Raw genomic sequence first — 26679 nt, forward strand, 5'->3', positions numbered from 1 at the left:
TAGATCACATAGTAACTGGTTGGCTAGCTATTCCAGACTGAAAAAACTTGTGACCACACCACTGCATGCCTCTGAGAGGAGGCGAGAAGGAGCAATGTAGATGAAGTGATGCAGACATCCCCTCTTCTCTAGCACACTTTTGATGGGTTTGAGAGAGAGGCATCCCTAGCGTCTGCCTGACCACATGTTACTGAGTCTGAATATTAGCCTTATTGTGTTGTAATTTGAAACAATTGCTTTCTGACCCATCCTCAGTAAATAAGGTGAATGGTTGTTCTCCCTTTTCTTTTTAAAATGGCTTTAGTCACCTTCAGCTAATATTGGTTCAGTTTTAAGATGGCTGTGCACTGACCTTAGTCTATGAGCACAGCTGCTGTGTATGGAGTAGAGTTTGGAAGAGCATTTTCAGGTCTGCAGGTTTGAAAAGCAGGAATAAACATACTATACAAATCAATATGGCTTTGAGAGAAATTTTCATTTCAAAACAAGCTGCCAAAACGTTGCAGTACAAATTGTAAACTCCAACATCCACACGCAGTGTGCGTTCTCAATTTCCATATACTGTAGATCATTTTGGAGTACTTCTCCTCAATTCACATATAAAATTTCCAAATGGAATAGCCAGCTGTTCTCCTGCTGTTTGAAACAGAGTGCACCATAGACTCCAAGTAGGCAAAACGGAAGTAAGAAGAAGAAATTAAATGTAGATTATTACAACTCTCTTTAGCACTGGCTGCCAAGACTTGCAAAGATATCATTTTTGCATACATTTAGTCTATGAAGATAGCACCTGAGGGATCTGAAGAAGTTTCTGGTAAATAGATTTTTAAAAGTATAAATTTAGATATAGACTATGGAACAGTTTTCAAGAAAAACCCAGTTGCAGAATCTTTTGTATAGCAAAACTCTAAAGATGTCTGGAAAAGGGTTCTTTACACACATATCTGCAGCTCCCTGATCTTCTGTCTTGATGGGATAGCTACCTATCAGGAAGACCATAGACTTTTATTTTGTCCATCACAACAAGGGTCATCTGGCTCCTCTCAAAGACCCTTCTTGGAGTCTCACTATCATTAAGTTTTGCTTCAAATTGGTAAAACCACCAGTATCTGGAGGCATTAAGTACCATTGAATTAGAGGCATGGCTACCTCCTCTGTCTTCTCTAGGATCGATACCTATTTCTGTACCTTGTAGAGTTGCAACATGGTCTATGCTCTCTACCTTCATGAATCGGTATGCTTTCTGTGCAACCCAGATCTGATGCACCCTTCACCAGACTTTTAAATTCCCTCCCTCCCTGAAAAGACTGGCACCTTCCACCTTTAATTTCCTGGAAAAGGAAATTACCTCTTCCAGTCTCCCAAACATGGGGATGCACAGAGACTATAAAGAAGGAAAATAGGTTGATTACCTATTTAATTAGGTTATCTGTGTTATCTGAGTGGTCATCTGTGCAATGTCTTCCCAAACCATCTTTCCCATTGCAGATGTATCTTGGTCCAAAGGAGGGACACTTTAGAGCAGGGCTGCACAATGACTTTCCAGCTGCTGTTGGACTACAGCTCCCATCATCCCCAGCCACATTGGCCAATAGTCACTACATTGAAAGTTGAAGTCCAACAGCAGCTGGAAGGCTGAAGTTGTGCAGCCCTGCTTTATTGCACTCTTTCTGCTGAGGTTGCATTCCTGAACATGAATGCACTTGCCCACCCCTTGAGGCATACACAGATTGCAAAATATCTAATCTTGAAGAAAGGTGGAAAGGACCACAACTTCTCATCTAGAACTCTAAAAAATAAAATAAATATCAAAGGCTGTTCTACACAGGCACAGAAATTTTATAATTTCTGTGCCTGTGTAGAACAGCCTTTGATATTTATTTTATTTTTTAGAGTTCTAGATGAGAAGTATATATATATGACTTAACAGGCGACTATGCAAGGAACATTAATTGCAGATCAGGTTGGCCTGATGGATGATCTCCAATTAGGAATTGACAGGGTGAGTGTGACTCTGTTGGTCCTCTTGGATCTCTCAGTGGCTTTTGATACCATTGACCATGGTACCCTTCTGGGCTGCCTGAGGGGGTCAAGGATGGGAGGCACTGCTTCTCTCCAACCTCTCGGGTAGATTCCAGATGGTGTCACTTGGAGATTGTTGTTCTTTGAAGTGAGAGCTTCTGTATGCAGTCCCGCATGGCTTCATTTGATCTCCAGTGCTTTTTAACATCTACATGAAACTGCTGGGAGAAATCATCAAGAGATTTGGTGCAGGGTGTTATCAATATGCTGATGATACCCAAATCTATTTATCCTTATAAACTTCTTCAGGAGGGCTTAACTTCTCTAAATGCTTTCGTGGAATTGGTGGTGGACTGAGTGAGAAAGGACAAACTGAAATTGAATCCGGACAAGATGGAGGTAGTCATTGTGGAAGACTGGATCTTGGGAAGTGGTTTAGATCTACCTGTTCTGGATAGGATTACATGCCCCTGAAAGATCTGGTATGTAGTTTGGGAGTACTTCTGGACCCAAACCTCTCCGTGATATCTCTCGGGTTGAAACAGTGGCCTGGAGTGTTTTTTATCAGCTTCAGCTGATATACCAGCTACATTCATTTCTTGAGACAAATGACCTTAAAACAGTGATGCATATGCTGATAACATCCAGGCTTGACTACTGCAATGTGCTCTACTTTGGGCTGCCTTTGTACATAGTTCAGAAACCGCAACTGGTGCAGAACGTGGCAGCCAGGTTGGTCTCCGGGGCCACCCATAGAGACCATATTACTCCTGTTTTAAAAGAACTATACTGGCTGCCAATTAGTTTCTGGGCAAAATACATTGGGCATTGGTTATTATCTATAATGCCCTGAATGGCTTGGACCCAGGATATTTAAGAGAGCACCTTCTTCATGAACCCTGCTGCTTATTAAGATTATCGGAGGAGGTCTGGTTGTGGTTGCCAATGATTTGCTTGGTGGTGACCGGGGCTCTGGAACACACATCCAAATGAAATCAGAATCTCCCCATCTCTGGTTGTTTTTAAATGACTTTTAAAACACATTGTTTTATCAGGTTTTTAGTTTATGATGTTTTAAAGTTTTAATGTTTGCTTTATGGTAATTTTAATCTGTTTTATATGATTTTTAGATTTTAGTTGCTGTTTGTTTATATTATAAACAGCTACAAGATTCTATTTAGGGTGGTATATAACAAATGAATAAAGATGACATATAAATAAATAATTGACTTGTTTTTAAAATGGGTCTTGGAGGCTTCAGGTTAATAACGGATTAATAAACCGCTCAGAGACATAAGTTTTGGGCAGTATAAAAATATGTTAAATAAACAAACTATGAGATGTAAATATAGATATGATCCAGCCAAAGTAAGACACATTTACATTCCATTGACTTAAGTGGAAGAGTCAATTCATGGGTTTAGATCTATCGCATTAAAATCAGTGGGCCTTAAAATTGCTTAGATTTGGCTGGATTGTACCCTTTGTTCCTTCCAACAGTAAGATGATGACCATTTAAAAATGTTATAAACTTGAATTGATGGATAATGTAGATAAATGACGAGAACAGCAATAGAAATGTTTAGACTAATTCTGTGGCCTTCAAATGGTCCTGTTTCAACTCACTGGGGTGATTCTCATGATTGCTGAGAGCAGGCAGGAAGACTGCAGGGGGAAGGCTGCTTTTAGCTCACCTACACCCAGATGACCGAGTTCTTCTGTTGGAAGCATGAACCACACACCCACATGAGCAGCGCTGTGTGCTTGCAGTGTTGAGTTCTGGAGGCTGGGATGATGCGTCCTGGCCCCCTGAGATCTGACAATGTGCAGTGTGAGTGCGCAGCACATTGTGGGGATCCCCCTGGAGACAACTGGGGGCCTGCTCCTGTGTCAGTACTGGCTGGGAGCAGCCGGCGCTTACACATGAGCAGTTAACCCATGCTAAGGATGTGCTTGCGCCCTTAACCTTGACTAAATGGTGGGCTCCGTAGGCGGGTTGGCCACCTTGGCACCACCAGGCTTGGTTGCTCTTGAGAACAGCCTCACTATAAAATAGGCAAGAGAATGCATCTTGGATCCCAAGATCAATGTCTAATTTTTTACAAAAAGGAATCTAGGCATCCATGTTATGTGGATTCCCCCTTTGCCAACTACCAAAAGAAAAACAAGCAAAATATTATGTAGATGTGCCATAACTAAAGGTTTATCTGTAACCAGGTCTGGCAAGGCAACAGCTGAAGGCAAAAGTTCAAAGAAGATGCTGTTGAACCAGCAAAGGTTGGCTGCAAATTGAAGGGTTATGGAGGAGCCAGGAGCCCTGCCCCTTCTTGGAGCTCAGGCTCATCCTGATCCAAAGCATGTGCTTGAGCTGACCTCCCCCTCTTCCCAAATAGGCTCAGTGGAAGGGAGCCCTGAGCAGCCAAGGAAGCACTTTGCCACTGTGGTTGGAGTTAGACCCAACATTGTATCTGCTGGGTTCCGGGGGAGATGGAGGGAGCATTAGGAAAATGACAGGAGCCTTGCTGAGGGCACTCCTCCAAGGGAGTGACTGCAGGAGGGGTGACAAGCTTTGACTTCTCAGTCTGTTGGATCTAGGAGGATTTTGTTCTGGCCAGGGTGTGTTCTTAGTGGGAGTGTGCTCATTCTCCTCACAGAGGGCTTCCTCTATGTTGGAGTCCAGGTGGGTACTGACAGGTTAGTTATGCTGTCTTATGTCTTTTGCACTATCGTTGTAGATAGTGGAAAACATGACTACATGCACCCTGAAATCTATATTTAGTCCTCTTAGAGACTTATTATTTATCTATTTATTTTTTACACTTCTATCCTGCTCTTCCTCTGAGGAGCTCTGAGCGATGTACATGGTTATTTTTATCCTCACAACAACCTCATTCATGTTTGTTTGAAAAGGCTGTGCAAAAGGATTGTGTACATAACTATTGGGCAAAAACGTAGTTTCTTTATGAACTGCAAGGGGAAGAACTTGACAGAACTAGCACATTTTAATATTCTTGATTTTTCGGCAGCATTGGAGAATACCAGGTGATTCCACTGTATTCGCTCATGTCATTGACAGGTGTTTATGTTACAGCCCTGGCATGTCAAACTGTCTCCTGTTCTTCAGATGACAGCAGTCCAGCCCGTACTATCGGGAATGTTCGTGTCATGAATTGTTAAATGTGGTACGCGATTAGGATACAGAATAAGCTGCAGCCTTTGTGCTAGGAGTGCTACTTTTAGAAAAGGCTGAATTAGCAAATCCATAAATTGCAAGTGATGAAAGAGCATATGTTACATTTTAACCTTGTTTTTTTCCCCTTAAAATAATACTATGTCATAGTTTGCTGTCCTGCCAGTAATTTTTTTTTACTCTATTGATTATGGGGCAAAAATTTTATAGTTGCATTTCTATATTTAAAACCATTGAGCATGAATGTGCACAACCAGTTATGACATGTGCCTCGTTTTACTCTATTGACACAAAATGAAATCCATATGTCATTCTGTCTGTGTCCCCATGTTGGTACAATGTGTATAAGTGCAGCACTGTGCTTATACATTCAGACTTTGTATTGCTCAGATTACTGTATGACTTGTTGATTTTGGCACAGGGCCAAAATAATCCAGGGTGGGAGGCTGGAAAGGTGCTAAGGAAGGATTCTAAAACAGAGGTGAGAGCAGTGTACATTTTCTGAACTGCTAGTTTTCCTGAGTCAGTAAAAAACTGTATTAGAAATGGAATGGCTGTTGCTTTTTAAAAAGCATGCTTGTGGGGGGCGGTGGCCGGGGAAGAATCCTAAGATCAAAAATAAGAAGAGAAGAATACAAAGAGGAGAAATAAAATATTCCTTAAAGACTGGAGCAAGTGGTTTCCAACATATGAAACTGTATTCTATTGATATGGACAATTAGTCCATTATGGAGAGGAGAGCTGGTCCTGTGGTAGCAAACATGACTTGCCCCCCTAGTTAAGCAGGGTCCACCATGGTTGCATTTGAATGGAAGACCACATGTGAACACTGTAAGATATTCCCCTTAGGGGACGGAGCTACTCTGGGAAGAGCAGAAGGTTTCAAGTTCCCTCTCTGGCTTCTCCAAAATAGGGCTGAGAGATTCCTGCCTGAAACTTTGGAGAAGCTACTGCCAGTCTGTGTAGACAATACTGAGCTAGATAGACCAGTGGTCTGACTCAGTCAGTATATGGTAGCTTCTTATGTTCCTCTGTCTCTGCCAACTGGCAGTAGTTCTTCATGCCCTTGGTTGTAGCTCTTACAACCCTGCTACCGGTGATCTTGGTAACTGTAGATGCCATGGGTGAAACCTGAGGTCTTTTGCATGCAGAATGCGCCATCTGCCATTGAGCTATGGGCTCTCCCCATGACACAATTGACACGATCTTGGTCAATTCCAAAACACTGTATAAATCTGCTTATCTGTCATTGGGATCTTAAACATTATTTCATTTCATGGACTGATAACGCCATCCCACTCTTCACTGTGAAGCATAGACAGGAAGGAACAGCTGGAAACCCTAATGAACATTTGGCGGACTATTAAGGCTGTGGAATGTGTGGAGAAAAGGATATGGAAGAACCTATGATGCCAGCCAAGCCGTAGGGTCTGGTGGGCGAATAGAATTGTAGCTGAAGGCTCTGTAAGAGCCAGGATTCAGTTGGGAAAAGGGGAAAGTGACTGAACTTGAATATTATGTGCCTAGAGAGGTAAAAATATCAAGTATTAAATGTCACAAGTGGCATCATTGGAAGAAATGTTGCTTGTCAGTTAGCTGTGCCTTGACAGCCACAATATTTGTTGGAATTAATGCTGATTGTTATGTGGAAATGAAATATGTCAGCTGTGACCTGGCTTATAATACATTTCTAATGTAACATTCCCTGCTGATCAAACTTCTTCATTAGGATATGAATTTCAAATAGTGTAGGAAAAAAAGATCCTCAAGAATATGGAGTTTCTTGGACACACATTCTTCATTATGCTTAAATTATTACATTTTGCATTGGTTTAATAACATCTTAAATTTATGAGAGAAATTTAAATTACATGACAGTCTCTAATGAAATATAGCGATAATGATTCATTGAGTAATTGAATTTTAAATTCTAGAGATACTTGATATACACTGGGTGAGAAGTTTAAAACTGTGAACTGCTCAACATAAGAGTCTTGGCAAGACCTATCAAGTCCAGCATCTTGTTCCTCACAGTGGCCCACCAGATGCCTCTGAGAAGCCCACAGAGGTGAGGGCATGCCCTCTCTCCTGCTGTTGCTCCCCTGCAACTGGTATTCAGGGGCATCTTGCATTTGAGGTCTATAGCCACCAAACTAGTAGCCATTGATAGACCTGTCCTCCATGAATTTGGAGGACAGGTCTTTTAAGCCAGGGGCCATAACTACATCCTGTGGCAGATAATTCCATAGATTAATTATGTGCTATTTGAAAAAGTACTTCCTTCTGTTGGTCCTAAATTTCCTGGCCATCAGTTTCATGGGATGACCCTTTGTTTTAGTGTTGTGAGAGAGGGAGAAACATTTCTCTCTGTCCACTCTCTACTCCATGCATAATTTTATACACCTCTGTCATGTTTACCCAGAGTTTCCTCTTTTCTATACAAAAACCCCAGATGCTGTAGCCTTACCTCATAAGGAAGTTGCTCCAGGCCCCGATCATCTTGTTTCTCCCTTTTCTGCATCTTTTCTGGCTCTACAATGTTCTCCTTAAGATACGGTGACTAGAACTGTACGCAGTATTCCAAATGTGGCCGCACCATAGTTTTGTATAAATGAATTATGATATTCGCATTTTTATTTTCAGTCCCCTTTCTAATGATCTGCAGCATGGAATTTGCCTTTTTCACAGTTGCCACACACTGACTTGACACTTTCTACGAGCTGTCCACCATGACCCCAAGATCTCTCTCCTGGTCAGTCACTCACAGTTCAGACTCCATCAGCATATATGTGAAGTTGAGATTTTTTTGCACCAATATGCCACACTTGACACTTGCTTACACTGAACCGCATTTGCCCTTTTGTCACCAATGTACTCTGTTTGGAGAGATCTTTTTGGAGTTCCTCACAATCTGTTTTGGATTTCACTACCCTAAATATTTTGATGTAGTGCAAATGTGGCCACTTCACTCCTTACCTCAACTTCTAGATCATTTGTGAACATGTGAAAGAGCACTGGTCCTAGTACAGATCCCTGGAGGATCCCACTTCTCTCCATTGTGAAAACTGTCCATTTATTCCTACCCTCTGTTTCCTGTTCTTCAACCAATTACCAATCCACAATTGAAACTGTCCCCTTACCCATGACTGCTAAGTTTGCTCAAGAGCCTTTGGTGAGGAACTTTGCCAAAAGCTTTTTGGAAGCCCCGGTATAATATGTTAACTGGATCACTCTCGAAGGACTCCAATAGGTTAGTGAGGCAAGACTTGACCTTGCAGAAGCCATGGTGGTTCTTCTTTAGCAAGGTCTGCTCTTCTATACATTTATCAGTTTCATCCTTAAGTATGCTTTCCATCAATTTACCTTGCACAGAGGTTAAGCTAACCAGCCTGTAGTTTCCCAGAACCCCCCAGGATCCCTTTTTGAAAATTGGAGTTACGCAGTCCTCTGGTATAGAGTCTGACGGTAGTGACAAGTTACTTATTTTTGCTAGGTGGTCAGCAATTTCACATTTAGGAACATAGGAAGCTGCCTTAGACCGAGTCAGACCATAGGTCCATCTAGCTCAGTATTGTCTTCACAAACTGGCAGCAGCTTCTCCAAGGTTGCAGGCAGGAATCTCTCTCAGCCCTATCTTGGAGAAGCCAGGGAGAGAACTTGAAACCTTCTGCTCTTCCCAGAGCGGCTCCATCCCCTAAGGGGAATATCTTACAGTTCTCACACTTCTAGTCTCCCATTCATATGTAACCAGGGTGGACCCTGCTTAGCTAAGGGAACAAGTCATGCTTGCTACCCACAAGACCAGCTCACCTCTTAAGGTGAAAGAACATTTGAGTTACTTCAGTTCTTTTAGATGGATGCTATTTGGCCTTTGCAATTTGTTGATTTTTAGTTTTTCAAGTCAGTTTAGATCTTCTCCTGTCACCTCAAATTGGCCCAGTTCTTCAGCCTCCAAGCCTGAGAAGCTCAGTTCTGGAGCGGGTATATGGTTAGTATCCTCTGCCATGAAGGCAGATGCAAAGGACTCATTCAGCTTCTCCTCATCCTCCTTAAAAATTTCCTTCATGCCCTCATCATCTAAGGGCCCAACCACCTCCCTGGCACGTTTTCTTCTTCTGATATATTTAAAGAAGTATTTGTTATTCCCTTTGACACTTCTAGCTCATATGTAGCAACCTCAGATATAAAATATGTCTTACAGGAGGTTTGTGTGTACTAGTCTCTTGTTTTCTTGTAGCCCAGCTATTTCATTTTATTAATGTATCATACTTGTATCCAATTTAACAGCCTGTGGCTCTCAATTGACTAACAATAAATACAAATAATAGCTTTAGTAAAAATACAGTATTGAAGCTCTATGATGCTCCAGCAAGCACCATAAACTACCTTCCTTGTCAAAACATCACCTTCCAAATATTTGCTTGAATAGAAACATCTTCACTCAGTTCTGGAAGGTGAGAAGGGAAGTAGCCTGAAGTCTTTCCAAAGAGACTTATGTGATGTTGAACAGTGTGCATATATTTTTATTTTGTTGCTACCCATCCACCTAATGGCGCAGTGGCGAAATGACTTGCCTAGCGAGCAAGAGGCTGCTGTTTTGAATCCCCGCTGCTATGTTTCCCAGAATATGGGAAACACCTATATTGGGCAGCAGCGATATAGGAAGGTGCTGAAAGGCATCATCTCACTGCGCAGAGGGAGGCAATGGTAAACCCCTCTTGTATTCTACCAAAGAAAACCACATGGCTCTGTGGTCACCCGGAGTCAAAACTGACTTAAGGGCACAAATTTCCCCTTTACCTTTAAAGTACATAACTAGACTTTGAGCATGTAGGTGAACTGGAGATAAGATAATCTGAATGCTACAGTTTCCATACTATCCTATGTAAAAATAATAGAATATCAGAATATGCAGATGCATTTCTACCAGTAACTAAGGTTTTATCAGCTGAATAAATACCCACCATTCCCTTTATTATAGTGTCCACATATCTTCCCCCTTGAGTCAGTACTTGGAACCAACAATTACTCACTGTGACTTTTTAATGATATTTCAAACTCCACAATTGTTACAGAGTCTGATGCCGAGGTGTCCAGCCGCTCCTCTTATGTGATGACCCTGGATCAATTTCAGTTTGTGACTCCTGAGGGTGTGGACAAGTTGCTCAGAATGGTGCGGCATACCACCTGTCCTCTTAATGCTTGCCCGACATGGCTTATACATGGCAGGGAGGCTGTTGTAGAGGGCCTGATAGAGATTATAAATGCTACTCTGAGGGAGGGCAGGATGCCTCCTTGTCCTAAGGAGGCAATCATTAGATCTATTTTAAAGAAGCCTGCATTGGATCCCTTCGAGTTAAGCAACTACAGGCTTGTCTCCAACATTCCATGGCTGGGCAAGGTGATTGAGAGGGTGGTGGCCTCCCAGCTCCAGGCAGTCTTGGAGGAAACTGATTATCTAGACACATTTCAAACTGGCTTTCGGGCGGGCTATGGGGTGGAGACTGCCTTGGTTGGCCTGATGGATGATTTCCAATTGGGAATTGACAGAGGGAGTGTGACACTGTTGGTCCTTTTGGATCTTTCGGCAGCCTTTGATACTATTGACCATAGTATCCTTCTGGAACGTCTGAGGGAATTGGGGGAGGGAGGCACTGCTTTGCAGTGGTTCCGCTCCTACCTCATGGCAGATTCCAGATGGTGTCTCTTGGAGACTGCTGTTCTACAAAATCTGAACTTTCCTATGCTGTCCCTCAGGGCTCCATTATGTCTCCAATGTTGTTTAACATCTACATGAAACCACTGGGAGAGATCATCAGGAGATTTTATGCAGTGTATTATCAATATGCTGATCTCACCGAAACCTATTTCTCCATGTCAACCTCATTGGGAGAAGGCATAACCTCCCTAAACACTTGCCTAGAGGCAGTAATGGGCTGGATGAGGGATAACAAACTGAGGCTGAATCCAGATAAGACGGAGGTATTTATTGTGTGGGGTCGGAACTCGGAAGACTATTTTGAACTGCCGGTTCTAGGGGGTCATGCTTCTCCAGAAGGAACAGGTACGCACTCTGGGGATCTTTCTGGATCCAAACCTCTCCCTGGTGTCCCAGGTTGAGGTAGTGGCCAGAGGTGCTTTCTATCAGCTTCGGCTGATATACCAGCTGCATCCATTTCTTGAGATGAATAACCTCTAAATGGTGGTACATATGCTGGTAACATCTAGGCTGTATTACTGCAATGAGCTCTATGTGGGGCTGCCTTTGTACGTAGTCCAGAAACTGCAGTTGGTCCAGAATACAGCAGCTAGGTTAGTCTCTGGGTCTCTGGGAGAGACCATATTACTCCTTTGTTGAAAGAACTACACTGGCTGCCGATACGTTTCTGGGAAAATCCAAGGTGCTGGTTATTACCTATAAAGCCTCAAACAGCTTAGGCCCTGAGTATTTAAGAGAACATCTTCTTAACCATAAGCCCCACCACCTGTTAAGATCATCTGGCGAGGTTAGTCTGTGGTTGCCACCAACTCATCTGGTGGCTACTCAGGAACGGGCCTTCTATGTTGCTGCCCCTGGACTTTGGAATGTGCTTCCTGTTGAAATAAGAGCCTCCCCATCTCTGGCAACTTTTAAAAAGGCATTGAAGACACATTTATTCACCCATCTATATATTAGATTTATAGTTTTGATATTGGGTTTTAAATGATTTTAATGTTTGTTTAAATGGTTTTAATTGTAAACTGTCCAGGAACGCAAGTTTGGGGCAGTATAGAAATATGTTAAATAAATAAAAATATGTCTGTTTCATTTGTAGTACGGAATAGTTATGTGATGATGTACAATTCTTTGTTATCAATTCCTGATCCTGATCCAGTGTCTGCTGATCTAGTGGTTTTTGTTTGTTTGTTTGTTTGTTTGTTTGTTTGTTTGTTTGTTTATTCATTCGATTTTTATACCACCCTCCCGAGCTGGCTCAGGGCGGTTTACAATTAAAAAACAGAAATCATTAAAAACAATTAAAACAGAAATACAAATATAAACACCAATTTAAAAACAGCTTAAAAAACAATTAAACTATCAAAACAATTAAAACCCTGAAAACCAGGTTAACATTAAAACAATTAAAACTAATTAAAAACCCTGAAAGGTTTTAAGGGTTCTCTTGAAGGACAGTAAAGAATTAAGATTACGAATTTCTGCTGGGAATGCATTCCACAGCCCAGGAGCAGCTACAGAGAAGGCCTGCTTCTGAGTTGCCACCAAACGAACTGGTGGTAACTGGAGATGAACCTCCCCAGATGACCTTAACGTGCGGTGGGGGTCATATAAAAGAAGGCGCTCTCTAAGATATCTCGGACCCAAGCTGTTAAGGGCTTTAAAGGTAATAACCAGCACTTTGTATTTTTCCCAGAAACATAGCGGCAGCCAGTGTAACTGTTTCAAAACAGGCATCATATGGTCTCTCCGGGTTGTCCCAGAGACCAATCTGGCTGCCGCATTCTGAACTAACTGAAGCTTCTGGACTACATACAAAGGCAGCCCCACGTAGAGCGCATTGCAATAGTCAAGCCGGGAGGTTACCAGCTGATGCATCACTGTTTTGAGGTCTGTTTTGGTATTTTGTATATGTGTATCCATTTTAGGCTGGAATTGATATTATCTCTCTGTCCATGTTCATCAAATTAGCCTTCAGTGCTTTGTAGTGCCCAGATGAATCTGGTTTCCAGGAGATACTGCTTCTTTTTTCTTGGCATCATGCAGTTAGTTCTTACAGGCTCATAGATGTCAATAATCGTCTTTGTTTCAATTCTTTGTAAAATTTATTTTTCTCTCTATTGTTTGAGAAGGGCCAATATTTTGCCCGGTTGTTCCAGAGCAGGACATTACATTACATTACATTACATCACATTACATGCAGATTAAAAAATGGTTGCACATGCAGTATTAGTTCTAAAGATGCTGCAAGCGAACTTCTGGTTGGCTCTAGTAATTAGGATTGCATCCTTGGGTATATAAGCAGATCCAGTCTGATTTTGGAAAGTGAACGTTGAGCAGCATTATGCACGGCACTATGGCTCATAGCAAGGGGAAGAATCTCACAAAGCAAATCTTCTTTAAACCTGGGACTCTCTCACTTCTTCCAGGAAGGTGGTATTATCTTCATTAGAACACTACTGTTTTACAAGTTTGAGTCAGCCACAGGATATTGCTGTTGCTGCATTTCATGTTGAGCTGCTCAGGAGCCATGATTATACCAAAGCAGACCTGACTTGTGTTTATTTTTATCTTCTGTACTTTAAGGTCAAATATCGCGTGTTATTGCTATGATGCCTTTGGGAACCATGACGTGGTCCTTCACAGTAGCTAGGCTTGTGCTTTTCTTCCACAGTACTACACAGTGGCTTCCCCGAGCTATTATTAGGACAGTCATTTTGGACTTGCAAAGCAGTTTCAGTGCTTTGTGATTATTTCCCAAGTGTGACATGTGGGTTTTTATTGAACTGATTTTTTAAAATATTTTTGGAAGACTCATTTGCTGAATCCAACATATCAACTTATTTGCTGTTCTTACTTTTGCAATTCATTGGGTGATTGTCTTTAGCTTTTATTATTAATGTATTGCTTCTTTCCTTATCTAAAATTCCAGATCCATTCACCTGTAAAATATGTACTGAAAGATTTGAAATGACTGAAAATAAAACACAGAACATGAATCTAGTTCATGCAAAATCACAAAGATGTATATGTAGGACCTATGTGTCTCTTCCTAGACTTAACAAATGCCTTCTTTTCTCATCCACTTAACCGATTTCATAGCAGAACAGTAACTTGATAATGTTATAGGTTTCATATCTGCTTTCATTCCTTCCAATGCATACATGCATACAGCTACACAAAATCATCAGATCTGCCTGCATGCTGCAGAAGAGAAGCATATTGGGGGAAAACCTAACACAAATCTAACTCTTTTGCATCATAGCATAAATCTTTATAGTGCAGATCAATTGCACACACCCTTTGGCCCTAGCTGGGTGTTTATAACTTTATCCCGTGCCTGTGTTAGTTATGTCCTTGCCAGACTGGGATGGCAGCACTTGATATTAGACAAGAGAGGAAGAACAAGTGTGAGTGTGCTACACTGAATGCATGTTCTGGAACTGTGGGCATGCTGAAATTTTTTGAAGACCCCTCTTCCACATGCAGAAAGCCCAGCACACTAGAAGAAATGCATATACTAATTTTTTGATAGTCAACATGTATGTGTAACAATACACAATACACAAGCAACCCCAAATGGTAGGAAAGGGTGCTCTAATCCAAGACTAGGGTTTTTCCAAGTTCTTTGATGATAGAAATCAGGGGGTCATCTTAAATTCATAGTCCTCTTCCTTTGGGGTAAATATAGGTATAACCTGAATTTAACCTCCTATTTTTAAAGGGCTCATCTTAAATGCAAAGTTATCTTGTATTCGGGTAAATACAATAGTACAAAGAAGCAGGCAGAATGAAGCTCATCAGTTTTGAGAATTATGAGGGAAGACCTGGCAAAAATATATGGGGCGCCTGTGAAATTCTTGGGCCTCTGTTTTTTGCTTGTTTTTATTCATTCATTCATTCATTCATTCATTTAACATATTTTTATACTGCCCAAAACTTACGTCTCTGGACAGTTTACAACAAAATAGAAAAAGTAAAACATTAGTAAAAACAAAAAATAAAATTTTTGAAACATTACAACAATTAAAAAATGTTAAACAATATTTTAAAATAGCATTAAAACCAGTAAAACAATATTAATCAATATAAATTAATAACACAAATAAAATCTTACTTCACTTTTCCATGCCAGGTGTCATGCACAATTGAGCATACTTCTGCTTGTGGACTAAGTGATTCATGGAGTAGTTACTGTGTAGATGGTATTTATACTTATTTTTAAATTTGTGTTTGTTTATTTTTTTTAAAAAAAATCATGGCATACTCCCAAAACTTGAAGAATAAAGTTTTGGCTCCTTCCTGCCTTGAATGGAATCCAAAGCAAATGTTATTTGATAATAGCTTACAGTTGCATTTATACAGGTTGCTGTGCACAGTAAATAATTAATGCCCTTTGTGCTTTCTGTTGCAGATTTTCCAAACTCTGCCTGATGCCACTTTCTCTGAGCCAATCTCTGTGTCAGTGTCTCCTCCAAATGCCCCACCAAGACAATCACGAAGACAAGGGCAACGTAATAAGAGGCCTGTTGCTGTATATAATCTCTGTCTTGAGCTGGATGACAGTAAGATGTTAATTATATTTTCTATCTTGGCAGCAGAGTGGAGTTGAAGTATATCTTGTGTCATCAGGGCAATTGACAGTAGTTTTCCATTTCTGTTATCTTCCCCCCCTTTAAACTGGGAAATGGAGAGAGGAGTAGGGTGTATGTATTCTTACGACATAGTACTGTATGTATCTTTAGCTAGAGGACGACGTCTATTGCTCTTAACAAAGAGACTTTAAGTTCTTTAGCCAAATCTTTTTGACCTCTTAGGACAACCATAAAACAGTAGAGGACAAAAACCAAAAGTAAAGCAGATTTTCCATGACCTGAGAGAGCTGATGTGTTTGAATGTTTATTTCACCTGGATTAAAGTGTCAACTCCGGCAAATATTTGTAATGTGGACAGCCACTAGACATTGGGTGTTTAAATTGTTGCATACAAAGAAGATAAGATTTAATGGACTAGTAATATGTATCTAGTTGTTAGGGGTAGAAAGGGGAATGAATGACATTTGCATTTTTTCCACACAATTGTGGCACTTACCCAATGCTATTTTTATTTCTTGGGGCCATTTTTATTTGGGGGGCCGTGGTCTGTTCCTGAAAGACACTTTAATTTTGTACTTTACTGCAGCCTTTTCAGCTTGTTTCTTTCCTTTTCATAATACAATTAGTTAATTATCTCTGAATATAAGCGAGAATGGATTCTTTACACAAAGCATGAAACATAGGGATAAACTGCTGTTTATTATTTATTGACAAATAAAAGGTGCATACATAAGTTTTGAACAAATTCTAAACATAGTACAACTCTGCCCGACAGCTGGTTTTGAGAGTGCGTGCCTGTGTGTGTGCGTGCCTGTGTGTGTTCAAGAGATACTATTTACCTCTTGTGTCTTTTTCACCCTATTTTGAAATAGCAAATGTCTCCCCCCCCCTGAAAAATTTGTATGTGCTTCTCCTTTGCTTCCACCTTCAACTCCTCCTCCTCCCTATGAAGTTATGTGTGCATGCTAAAGCAAGTACGGTAATGTAGAAAATTAGTAGGTGTATGTGTTTAAAGATTGTAATGTCATAAGCACTTGCGGGTGGGTTGGGGGAAGTCTGTATGCTGGGTCTAGAAACTGCAGTTCTTTTTTCCTTTTAAAAAGTTAAATAGTTGTGTTGATTTGTCAGAACCACCATTTTGAATTAATTTTCATAGGGCTGACTACATTAGTCCACTGGAGCAAAGCCAACATAGAGTATTGTAGCACTTTTAAGAGTTAGAATATTGAGACAAAAAAGCTTGAATATTCTTTATGCTGCAATAAGGGTGTGCATGAACAGAGGTTCGAGCACTGGTTCAGCACTGCCTGTTGGACAAGGTCCGAGCACTGGTTGCCACACTGCAGGGAGGGGAGCCGGGAGTGGGAGTTTTAAGAAAGAGGAGAACAGGCCCTTACCTGCTCTCCGCCACCCCATGCAGGTTCCTGCTGGGGTGACACCAGGAAGGTGTTGGGGTGCTGGGGTGACACCAGGAAGGACTTCCAGCAGGAAGCTGCATGGGGCAGCAGAGAGCAGGTAAGGACCTGCTCTCCTCTTTCTTAAAGCCCCTGCACTCCTCTCCACTGCACCGAACCAGTGCTTGAACCTCAGTTTGTTCACAAGCTGCAATATAACTCCTTGTTCAGTTGAATTAAGATATTGAAATTCATGGATGGTGCATGTTCATGAAGCTTTTCAAAACACTGACCTATTTTCAACCTCCTGTTCATCTGAGGATTAACTCACATGGCTCTCATGGCTCAGCATGCAAGTTGTACACTGGCTATGGTCTAAATGCTCTCTGACCCTGGTGTTAAAATCATCAGGGATCTTAAAACAGGAACAGGATAGGAATTCTGAATGACTGTGCATTATCCTTTTACAGTTCTTTTAAGAAACTCCTCTCATTAAAATTCTGTGCATATGTGAGAGTGCTCACAGCCCCTCCTCTGTCTGAATTAACATTGTATCTTCCTAGTGAAATAAAATTTTGACTCTGTACATCTCTTTAGTACTTGAAAGGGGGGGGGGCTTTTAATTTCCTATTTAGGCTGCAGGTTGGACTTAAAACCTATTGTGAATGTATATACTGTATGAACTTAGCTTATACCGATTCAAACCACTGGTCAATCTAGCTCAGATTAGTGGTGTCTCTATGGAGTTTCACCCAGTAGTTTTTCTTATCCCTACCTGGAGATGTCAGGGACTGATCCTGGGACCTTGCTGAGGTTGCTTCTTTTAAGGAATATGGAATTAGAGGCATTGTATTATCAAGTCAATAGAAACATTTGTATTTATATTTTTTCTCCAAAGAGAAGAGGCAGGGTTAGTACTCTTTTCCTTACTATGAATGATCTTCTTGGTAGTTCAATTCCTTATCATTTTTCTTTAGGATGAACTGGAGTGTATGCTTAGCCTATATTTGAGCTTTACTTTCTTATTGTTCTAACTGCTAAAGCTTTCTCATCATTTTAATCCAGCGGAGTTTCACTCCTTACTCTGTTTCCATCTGGTTTCTTTTTAAAACAGTAACCTTTGGATCTATCAGATCTTGGCATTTTAATTATGAGGTCTAAATTAACACTCTGACACAATATCTGTGGCTCTGCTGTGAACTGTTTTCCACAGCTTGATGAGATTGTGATTTCTTGATCCTTTTTATTTTTAGCAACCTCAATGTTCACACAGGAGGACGCTGCGTATCCGTAGTTTGTTCTTATTTGAAGATGTTAGGTGTGGCTAAATACTCTTCAAGCCAACTTCAGGATTGACTTGAGATGCTATGGCAGTTCCTTTCTGTTATAGAACCAAGGTTCCTAAGTTAAATAGCTACCCTTAAAGTGAAACAAGGCTGAGGTTTTAGGAACAGCTCCAAAAGCGCAGAGCACACTCCTTGTGGGACTTGAGTTTGCATCCCATATTGCAGTTCTATCCTCTTCCATGAAATCTTGTAAGGTAGATTGAGGAAAACTTGAGCAGTGCTGGGAAGATGAGGTAATAGGAGATTGGCTTCATAGAATAAGGTAAACATGTATGAGAATCAAGTAAATTTGTGTAGAGGATACATGTATATCTAGGCTCAAAGGGGAAAGCTGACTCACTGCTGTGATTTTGAGGGAAGTTCTTAGTCCCCAACATCTCCATTTATTGTTGTAGCAGAAAAGAACTTTCCTAGTCATAAAAGAAGCACTGCCCACATCAGTTTGGGAACATCGGTTGCTCAGTGTGATTTGTAAGCAAATAAATAAACAAAAGCTTTATCTCTTAGGTGAGGTGAAAGATGTGAAGCCATTGTTGAAAAGATGTGAAAGCCATTGAGATGAGTGTAATTGAAATCCAGATGTTCCAAGAAGTTTTAAAAAGAACCCTCTTAGTTCTGCCAGCTAGTTTGGAAATCAGTGCTGTATATACTCTCATTCACCTCAGTTTCTACATCAATGGATGAAAGTCTTGAGCCGTATTCAGATATTACATTGTACACACATACAGGTGACTGTACATGTGTACATAGTTTTGGTGTGAATGCTTGTATGTACATTCATTTTAAAAGTGAACGCAGATATATTCTTCCTCAAATGCAGGGTACAAATGGCAAGCATTGAACATAATGTGTAAATAATTGTGCATTTAGATCTGTATGTGCACACACTGTACACAAGTTGCATATTTGTCGAACATAGAGGTCACTGTCCTTGATAGGATGTGGAGTGTTGTATTAGAATGGAGGAATCTCAGATTCAAACCACCGTTCAGCTAAAAAAACTCACAAGGTAACTGTCTCCTAGCTTAAGCACAGATTTATGCACAGGTTTTGGATTGGGGGGGGAGGGGAGGGAAGGCAAATAAGCTTCTCTGAGCTCCATGCATGAAAGTGCATGACAAGTGTAACAGATAAACAAATTTTTATCACCCATATGTATGTGTAACACAGATAATGGCTCTTTGGACATACATTTGGAAAGGAATTATCTGGATCGAGATCCGTCGATATCCATAAGAATGGGTTCTGCACCTACACAGGAACCATGCGGTAGCCATGCCTCAGCTTGTCGAGGCATCCAAGCCCCGCCCCCATGCCCAGAGCATGCTGTTTAAAGGAGGGCTGGGCACGATGTTCCTCAGTTCTTTTCCGACCGCCTTTGTGTTTGGACCTTGATCTGCCCCTCTCTTAGTCGGAAAGTTCCTCATGAGTTCTTCATGCTTTTTATTCTCTAACAGACTGATATCAGTGTATGACCCATTTCTGGCTGACAAATCATTTCTTGTTAGACTTGGAAGAATCGGGCACTTTGCCTCTGAGCAGCGATTTATGATGAGGTTTTGAGTCCTCGACACTGGGGACGCCTCATCCATCGACTTCGATGATGAAAATACCACCGAAATCTTCCTCAGCTCCTCCTTCGATACTGACTCTCCATCGGTTGAAGTTGACAAGTTTGACATCAAAGCATACCTCGACATCGACTTCCAAGTATGGTTCAACATCTACCCATCACAAAGCCATAGGAACTTCATTATTGCAAACAAAGTCTTCGACATTGACCTTGACATCGAAGTCCTCGCTGTCAACATCGAAGCCATCAAAGCAGGTCGCCTCTTTAAGTGCTGCCGTCCATGACATCGACGTTGACGCACAGTCTAGAGTATCGAAGCCATTGAAGCATCACAGGACTGTCTTACCCTCAACTCCTCAGGGGAAGCATCAAAAACTCATTGACATGACTGAAGAGCGCACCCCAACTCTATCTGCAGTTCAGCTCCCTCCTCTGACACAGACGGCTCCCTCAACATCATATCTGACACTCGAGATTGAGCCTTAGACACTGACGCTGACATCGACTCTTCTTCCTACCCAACCGTTGACGCCGACAATCTCGATGTTGAGAGCGTGCCCACTCTCTCCAGCGCCAACACCAGTCTCTTCATCTGCTCCGTTGATACTGACGGTTTGGCGGCCCATTCCTTCTGCCTTGCATACTCCAGTGATCTTGGTGTCGAGGCAGGTTACTCCCCCATACCAGCCTCAACTTCCCACCTTCTAAATAGAAGACAAGTCCAGCATCGAGAGGAGTGTACGCATTGCAGAAGGGTTGAGGCCCGCAGTTGAGGGTTGAGGCCCTCACCGCCATCATCTTCTATTTAGAAGGTGGGAAGTGGAGACTGGTATTGGGAAGTAACCTGCCTCGACACCGAGATCACTGGAGTATGCTTCAGGATACTCCATCGAATTCAAATCACCCCCGCGGTTTACAGGAATAAGATTCATCCCTCCGTCTGTCACCTTACAGGAGGAAGTGAAAGAACTGTTGGAGAAGGGGCAATAGCCGCAGTGCTGTGGTATTTATTCACGTCAAAAAATTCCGCATGATGGCATTGCAACAGATACTTCCACTTCTCCAGGGGGAGAAGTAGCTGGCCACACTGGATCTCAAGGACGCCTACTTTCATATCAACATCAGACCACGACATCAAAAGTACCTGCGTTTCACTGTGGGCTGCCAAGTGTTCCAGTACAATGTCTTGCCCTCTTGAACCAGATAAACAGGTTGCTCACCTGTAACTGATGATCTTGTAGAGATCCATCGACATCCATAAGACCCTCCCAACCTCCCCTCTGCAGCAGTGCTCTACTATGTGCGTACAGGTGTGCATACCATTCCCCTGGTGTTCTCTGTCAGCGTTGTTGAACTTACCTGCTTACCTGGATGGTCGTCATTCACGGCGGTCCTCCAAGAACTGAGGAACGTTGTGTCCAGCCTGCCTTTAAATATCATGCTGTGGGCATGGGGGCGGGGCTTGGATGCCTTGACAAGCTGTAGCATGGCTACCATGTGGTACGGATCTCTAACCGGATCATCAGTTACAGGTGAGCAACCTGTTTTTGTCTTGATGAAGGAACTGGCCATCTGTTGGCCATCTGTTGTCCACCTGAACTCTAAGGTTTTTGGTATTAGAATAGACAATTTGGTGGTGGTAGGCAATACTGTAATTTAGTTCAATTAAAGTACCTTTTTTCTTGCTAGTTTTTGGATATAAGAAGGAAGCGTCCCGCCTAACAATATGTAGTAATACCCTTATTTTTCATACAGCATGAGAGAGCCTGTATTTAAGCACTAATTCTGAAACTGAATTGTTTTAAAATGACTAAACTGAGTCCTTAAGCTCCCTTGTCCATGCTGGAATGAAATGGTTTCCCTAATTGTAAGAGTTTTTCAAAGTCTGTAGTTCTCAAATATATACAATTTATGTACCATATTTACTAAAATGGAAGGTGACTCTGAATGTGAGATGCCTCAAAAAAGAGAGGTTAAATACATGTTATACCTCTTGCATCTTACAAAACACATAACATATTTACCTGGATCTAAGAAAAGGTTTTTTCCTAGTTCTTGCCCGTTAAATATTTGGGCGTGGGGTCTCAGAGGTCTCCTTTTTTGAGGGGGATGGGATGGGGATACAGGTTATACCTGTATTTACCCAAAAGAAAAAGAACTCTCTGAATCTGAGACAACCCCCATCCCCATATCTGACAATTGGCAAGCACTTTGCGGGGGGGGGGGGGGCTTGTCTTTGATTCAGGTAAATGGTATGTGTTTTGTAGATGCTAGGAGTGCATGATAACTAGAATTCATTTCAGAGCCTGGTCTTTCCTTGAGTTTTGCCTTTTTAGTATGGCTGCTTTGGCTAGATGTGATTTTTCCTGGTCCCCCTGCCCAAAAAGTGTTCAAACCACAGTTTGAACCACAGTTTATGCACATCCATAGTTTCAGCTTGGAGCCCTTCCTGCCGATTGCACTGCTGCTGCATGCATCATGGGGTCCTCCTGTGCCATATCTATCTTCTCTCTCAGTAAGTTGTACAGCCTCTTATGCTTCATGCTATGTATTGCAGCAGCAGAAGCAGGAAATGCAGCACCAACTGGAAGTGTTTTCAGTGCATCTGAAAAGCACCAACTGGAAGTGCTTTCAGGTCAGAGCTTCTTGCCACCCAAATTGCTGGGCAAGTGGAAGGCAAAGAGAAGGTAGCACTTTGTGCAGGTCGGATTCTACGCAGCTGTCCTTTTCTCCTACCATAATGACACCTGATTTTCTCCATTTAGCCAATTTGGGGCAGTATCTTTAAAGAAAGGTGGCAGCGGAAAGAATGTCAACCATTCATCTGTCTTTTATTATCACATCCTCCCTTTAATGCACGCCTTGAATTGTGACCCGTGTTAACATTGGGTAATTGAAGGGAGTAGTAGAGAGATTAAGCAAAACACAGACCCTCCTATATGTGCAGTTTTCTTCTGTAAAGTTTCAGAATATTTTTCAGCAGAGACAGGGTGGCGGTGGGGGAGAAGCAGCTTCCCTTTTGATGTCTGCTGCTCTTATGATATAACTGTGCTACTTCACACTGTAAATTAATTTGCTTTGACTTGTATTGACATGGTAACCTAATTTATCTCTCTTGCTTCACAATCTAATTCATGTTGTCTTCTGCTGACCTTTTTGCAGTGAGGTTTGTTCTTGGCATCATAATGTGACTTTATTAAGTCACATTATGCCCAAATCTCATACTGTATGCTACTTTGTCCGGACAGCTCAATTCAACCAATTTTGTGGGTTTCCCCACTATTTTTAATATAATGTTATAAACCTGCACACTTGCAGTGTACTGAGTATATTTTTCCAACAATTGTTCACAGAAAATATTGGGGGAAATTATGTTTTAATGAAACAAAAAACCAGAAAAGCCTTTCACAATTTCACACTGCAATGACTGCATTCTTTTTACTTATTATACTTAATGAAACATTTGGAGGTTTTGGGGCAAGTCGTTTCTTTTCCCGTTTTAAGCCAACATCACCATGGCCTCAGTTCAGTGCAGCTAGCTGACAGCAATAGCCAGTGGCTCCAGATAGATATGTGTCTTCAGCTGCATCAAAAGATATATAAAGCACCCGGATTGGATGTGGATACAGATGGCCATCTAGATGCGCATCAGCAGTGCATGTAGAAGCTTCCTTCCTTGCATGGCTAGAATGGGGTACATGTTTTTATTTGTTCATTTTTTTTCTAGGGTGTGTGCATCTGGGGTAAAAACAAACAAACTTTCTGCCAGTCATATATTAATATGATTTCCATATAAGAATATTAATATCAGTGCTGGAAAAAGTAATATTGAAGTGGCTCTAAAAGATTGCTATACTACTGCTTCAGCTCCTATAATATATATCTTACTGTAGGTGTGTGCAAGGAACCGGCTTGGCTGGTTTGGTCCAGTTCTGGGTCTGGCCAAACCTGGTCCAGACCAGTCCAGTTAGACGATTGCTGATGCCAAAACCAAGCCAGCAGCTTGGTAAAGGAGAGGGAAGCGTGCTTGGGGCCACGCCAGGAGGGTGAGCGCCGGCACCCACACCAGTCTGGGCAAGCAGCTTTTTCCCTCTCTTGCCGTCCCCACCCGGCTGCCCCTTACTGTGCAGAACCAGTTCACCCAAACCGGGCTTGGTCCAGTTTGATCCTGGATGGAACTGCCCCCAGTCCGCAATTGAACCTTGGAACTGGTCCCAGTTTGAGGTGAACCAGTACTGCACAAACTGTTTGTGCACACCCTCTTCTCATTGTGACAAGTGTAGCTGAAAACTAGATGTAGGAATACAATACAAAATCTGCCTTGCTACGAGAGCTCTTGCCATCTAATGCTAATATGAACTACAGCATCTAAAAATCTGCAACTCAAGACACCAGATGCAGAAAAACAAGGGTAATAGATCTAGAATTCCAGTGAATGCAATTAGGCTGGAATTATAATTATTCATTTCAGAAACTGACAGTCAGCTCCACTGTGTAGCACACGTTGCTGCTATAGGCTAATTTAGATTCTCGCATTTGTAGATACACATATGAACCCACAAGAAAATGTTGCAGGATATAGAGGAAAGCTGATCTTATGGTATCAAGCATGACTTGTCCCCTTAGCTAAGCAGGGTCTACTCTGGTTGCATATTTTTTATTTTACTTTATTTTATTCTATTTATTCAGTTTCTATACCGCCCTTCCAAAAATGGTTTAGGGCAGTTTACACAGAGAAACAACAAATAAACAAGATGGATCCCTGTCCCCAAAGGGCTCACAATCTAAAAAGAAACGTAAGTTAGACACCAGGAACAGTCACTGGAGGTACTATGCTGGGGGTGGATGGGGCCAGTTGCTCTCCCCTTGCTAAATAAAGAGAATCACTACATTAAAACGGTGCCTCTTTGCTCAGTTAGCAGGGGTTAAATGAGAGACTTGATGTGTGAGCACTGTAAGATAGTCCCCTTAGGGGGTGGAGCCACTCTGGGAAGAGCAGAAGATTCCAAGTTCCTTCCCTGGCATCTCCGAGATAGGGCTGAGAGATTCCTGCCTGCAACCTTGGAAAAGCTGCTGCCCGCCTGTGTAGACAATACTGAGCTAGATGGACCTATGGTCTGACTCAGTATATGGCAGCTTCCTGTATCCCTATGTTCCTATCCCTGGTGTGTATGTGTTACCTTGGCCTGTGGCTGAACATGGTAACAAAAGAGTTAATAACAAGAATAGTTAATAACAAAGACATGAGTCCCTGTTGTAACTTGGATCTTAGTTAACCCAATCTTAACAACCACCCCCACCCCTCGATTTCTGAGGGAGCACTTTTGTTGTGACCATCTTGCAAGAGTATTCCATCTCAAATGGTCCCTGCTCTTTTTGTTCAAGTCTTCCTTCCCCCGCTTACTACTTAGTTCCACTAGCTCCGCCTACCTGTTGCTTGTTGAGTGCCCTCTGACTTTGTGAACATTCTGATCCATTGAGTTTTACTGGGGCAGTTTAGGGTTTTGTGCCTCGCCCCCCAATAGTTTTTTCTCCAGATTTTTAAGAAATGGTACTTCCCTCTTGCGTATAGGTGCTCTGATTATGCATCCATAAGGATAATAACATTTCCAATATTTATTTTTGAAATAAATATGAGATTCTAGGGAGAGGCTTTCAGTTCCGATGTTTCAACAATTTGTCTGGCTTATGTGTTAACAAAATTGTTCTCTGTGTGGTGTGTGTTTGGAAATCACAAAGAAAGATGGTGCAAAAAGGACATCTGGAGATGAAGGTGCTGAACAAAATTATGACTCTCAGGATTATCTTTAAATATCACCTCTCATTTTGTAATTCAGTGTAGTCAGTTCACAAATTCACCTGCTTGTCATCAGCTATAGAGAAATCCAGTGATGTGTGGTAGTTCCCATCTAATGTTGCATCTCTGACAATCATGTAATCATTTGGATGTTAAATATACATCTGAGGATTTGGGTAGATGCTTATGATGGACACATCCTTCACATTTATTTAGAATATAATCCTGATGATGTCACAACTATTAGTATTATTTTATTATTTATTTATTGAATTTATATACTGCCTAGTATAAAAATCTCTAGGCAGTGTACAGAATTAAAACATACAATATAACACATTTAAAATTCATAAAAAGATAAAAATTATAGATTTTTACACATTAAAAACACATTAAAATTTAAAAATCTGTGTCAGCTATATGATAATTGTATGTAGAAAAAGGTGCCACATCATTCCTTTCCAGTTTTAGTGAACAGCGGGAGGGCATTCATTATCTTTTTGGGATACCCGTCCCACCAGACCAAGAGGCAAGGCCACCAAAGTTTACTCCTTGGAAGGAATCCCACATTTTTCCAAACTAGCCCTGCCTTGAAGCTGGGAAATAAGGCTGTACTTTTACTTTTGCTTTTACTTTTGCTTTTATTGAAATATTATTTCTTTCTCATTTTTTCAATTCCTCTCCCCTCCCAACATGTCCAGAAAGGGACATGCCCTTCAGGGATTAAAGAGGAGTTTTCTTTGCTCTAGCCTACTTTCCACGAAGCCTCATTATTTATTTCCAGGGATTTCTTTCTTGGATCACTGTCATCCCCTGCTGGTTATACTCTAGAGCAGGAATTCTCAACGTTGGGTCCTCAGATGTTATTGGACTTCAACTCCCATAATCCCCAACCAAAGGCCACTGGGGCTGGGGATTATGGGAACTGAAGTCCAAGAACATCTGGGGACCCAGCATTGAGAATCCCTGCTCTAGAGGGACATACATATCATGTGTTGTGAGTGGCACATGTTAAAGCAGGCCTGCTCAACTTGGGCCCCCTGAGC

General features: G+C 41.6%; 1 protein-coding gene across 4 annotated transcripts in view; it reads left to right on the forward strand.

The window, feature by feature from the left end:
- The window catches only part of ARHGAP10 (Rho GTPase activating protein 10), a 207914-nt gene that overhangs the window by 148624 nt on the left and 32611 nt on the right, over positions 1-26679 (forward strand). For all 4 annotated transcript variants that reach the window (XM_053254179.1, XM_053254181.1, XM_053254180.1 and 1 more), the window contains one exon: positions 15343-15493. In XM_053254179.1, coding sequence (XP_053110154.1) covers positions 15343-15493 — 151 coding nt within the window. The remainder of the gene's footprint in view (positions 1-15342; positions 15494-26679) is intronic.

The sequence above is a fragment of the Hemicordylus capensis genome, chromosome 5 (assembly GCF_027244095.1).
Source record: "Hemicordylus capensis ecotype Gifberg chromosome 5, rHemCap1.1.pri, whole genome shotgun sequence".
NCBI lineage: Eukaryota > Metazoa > Chordata > Lepidosauria > Squamata > Cordylidae > Hemicordylus > Hemicordylus capensis.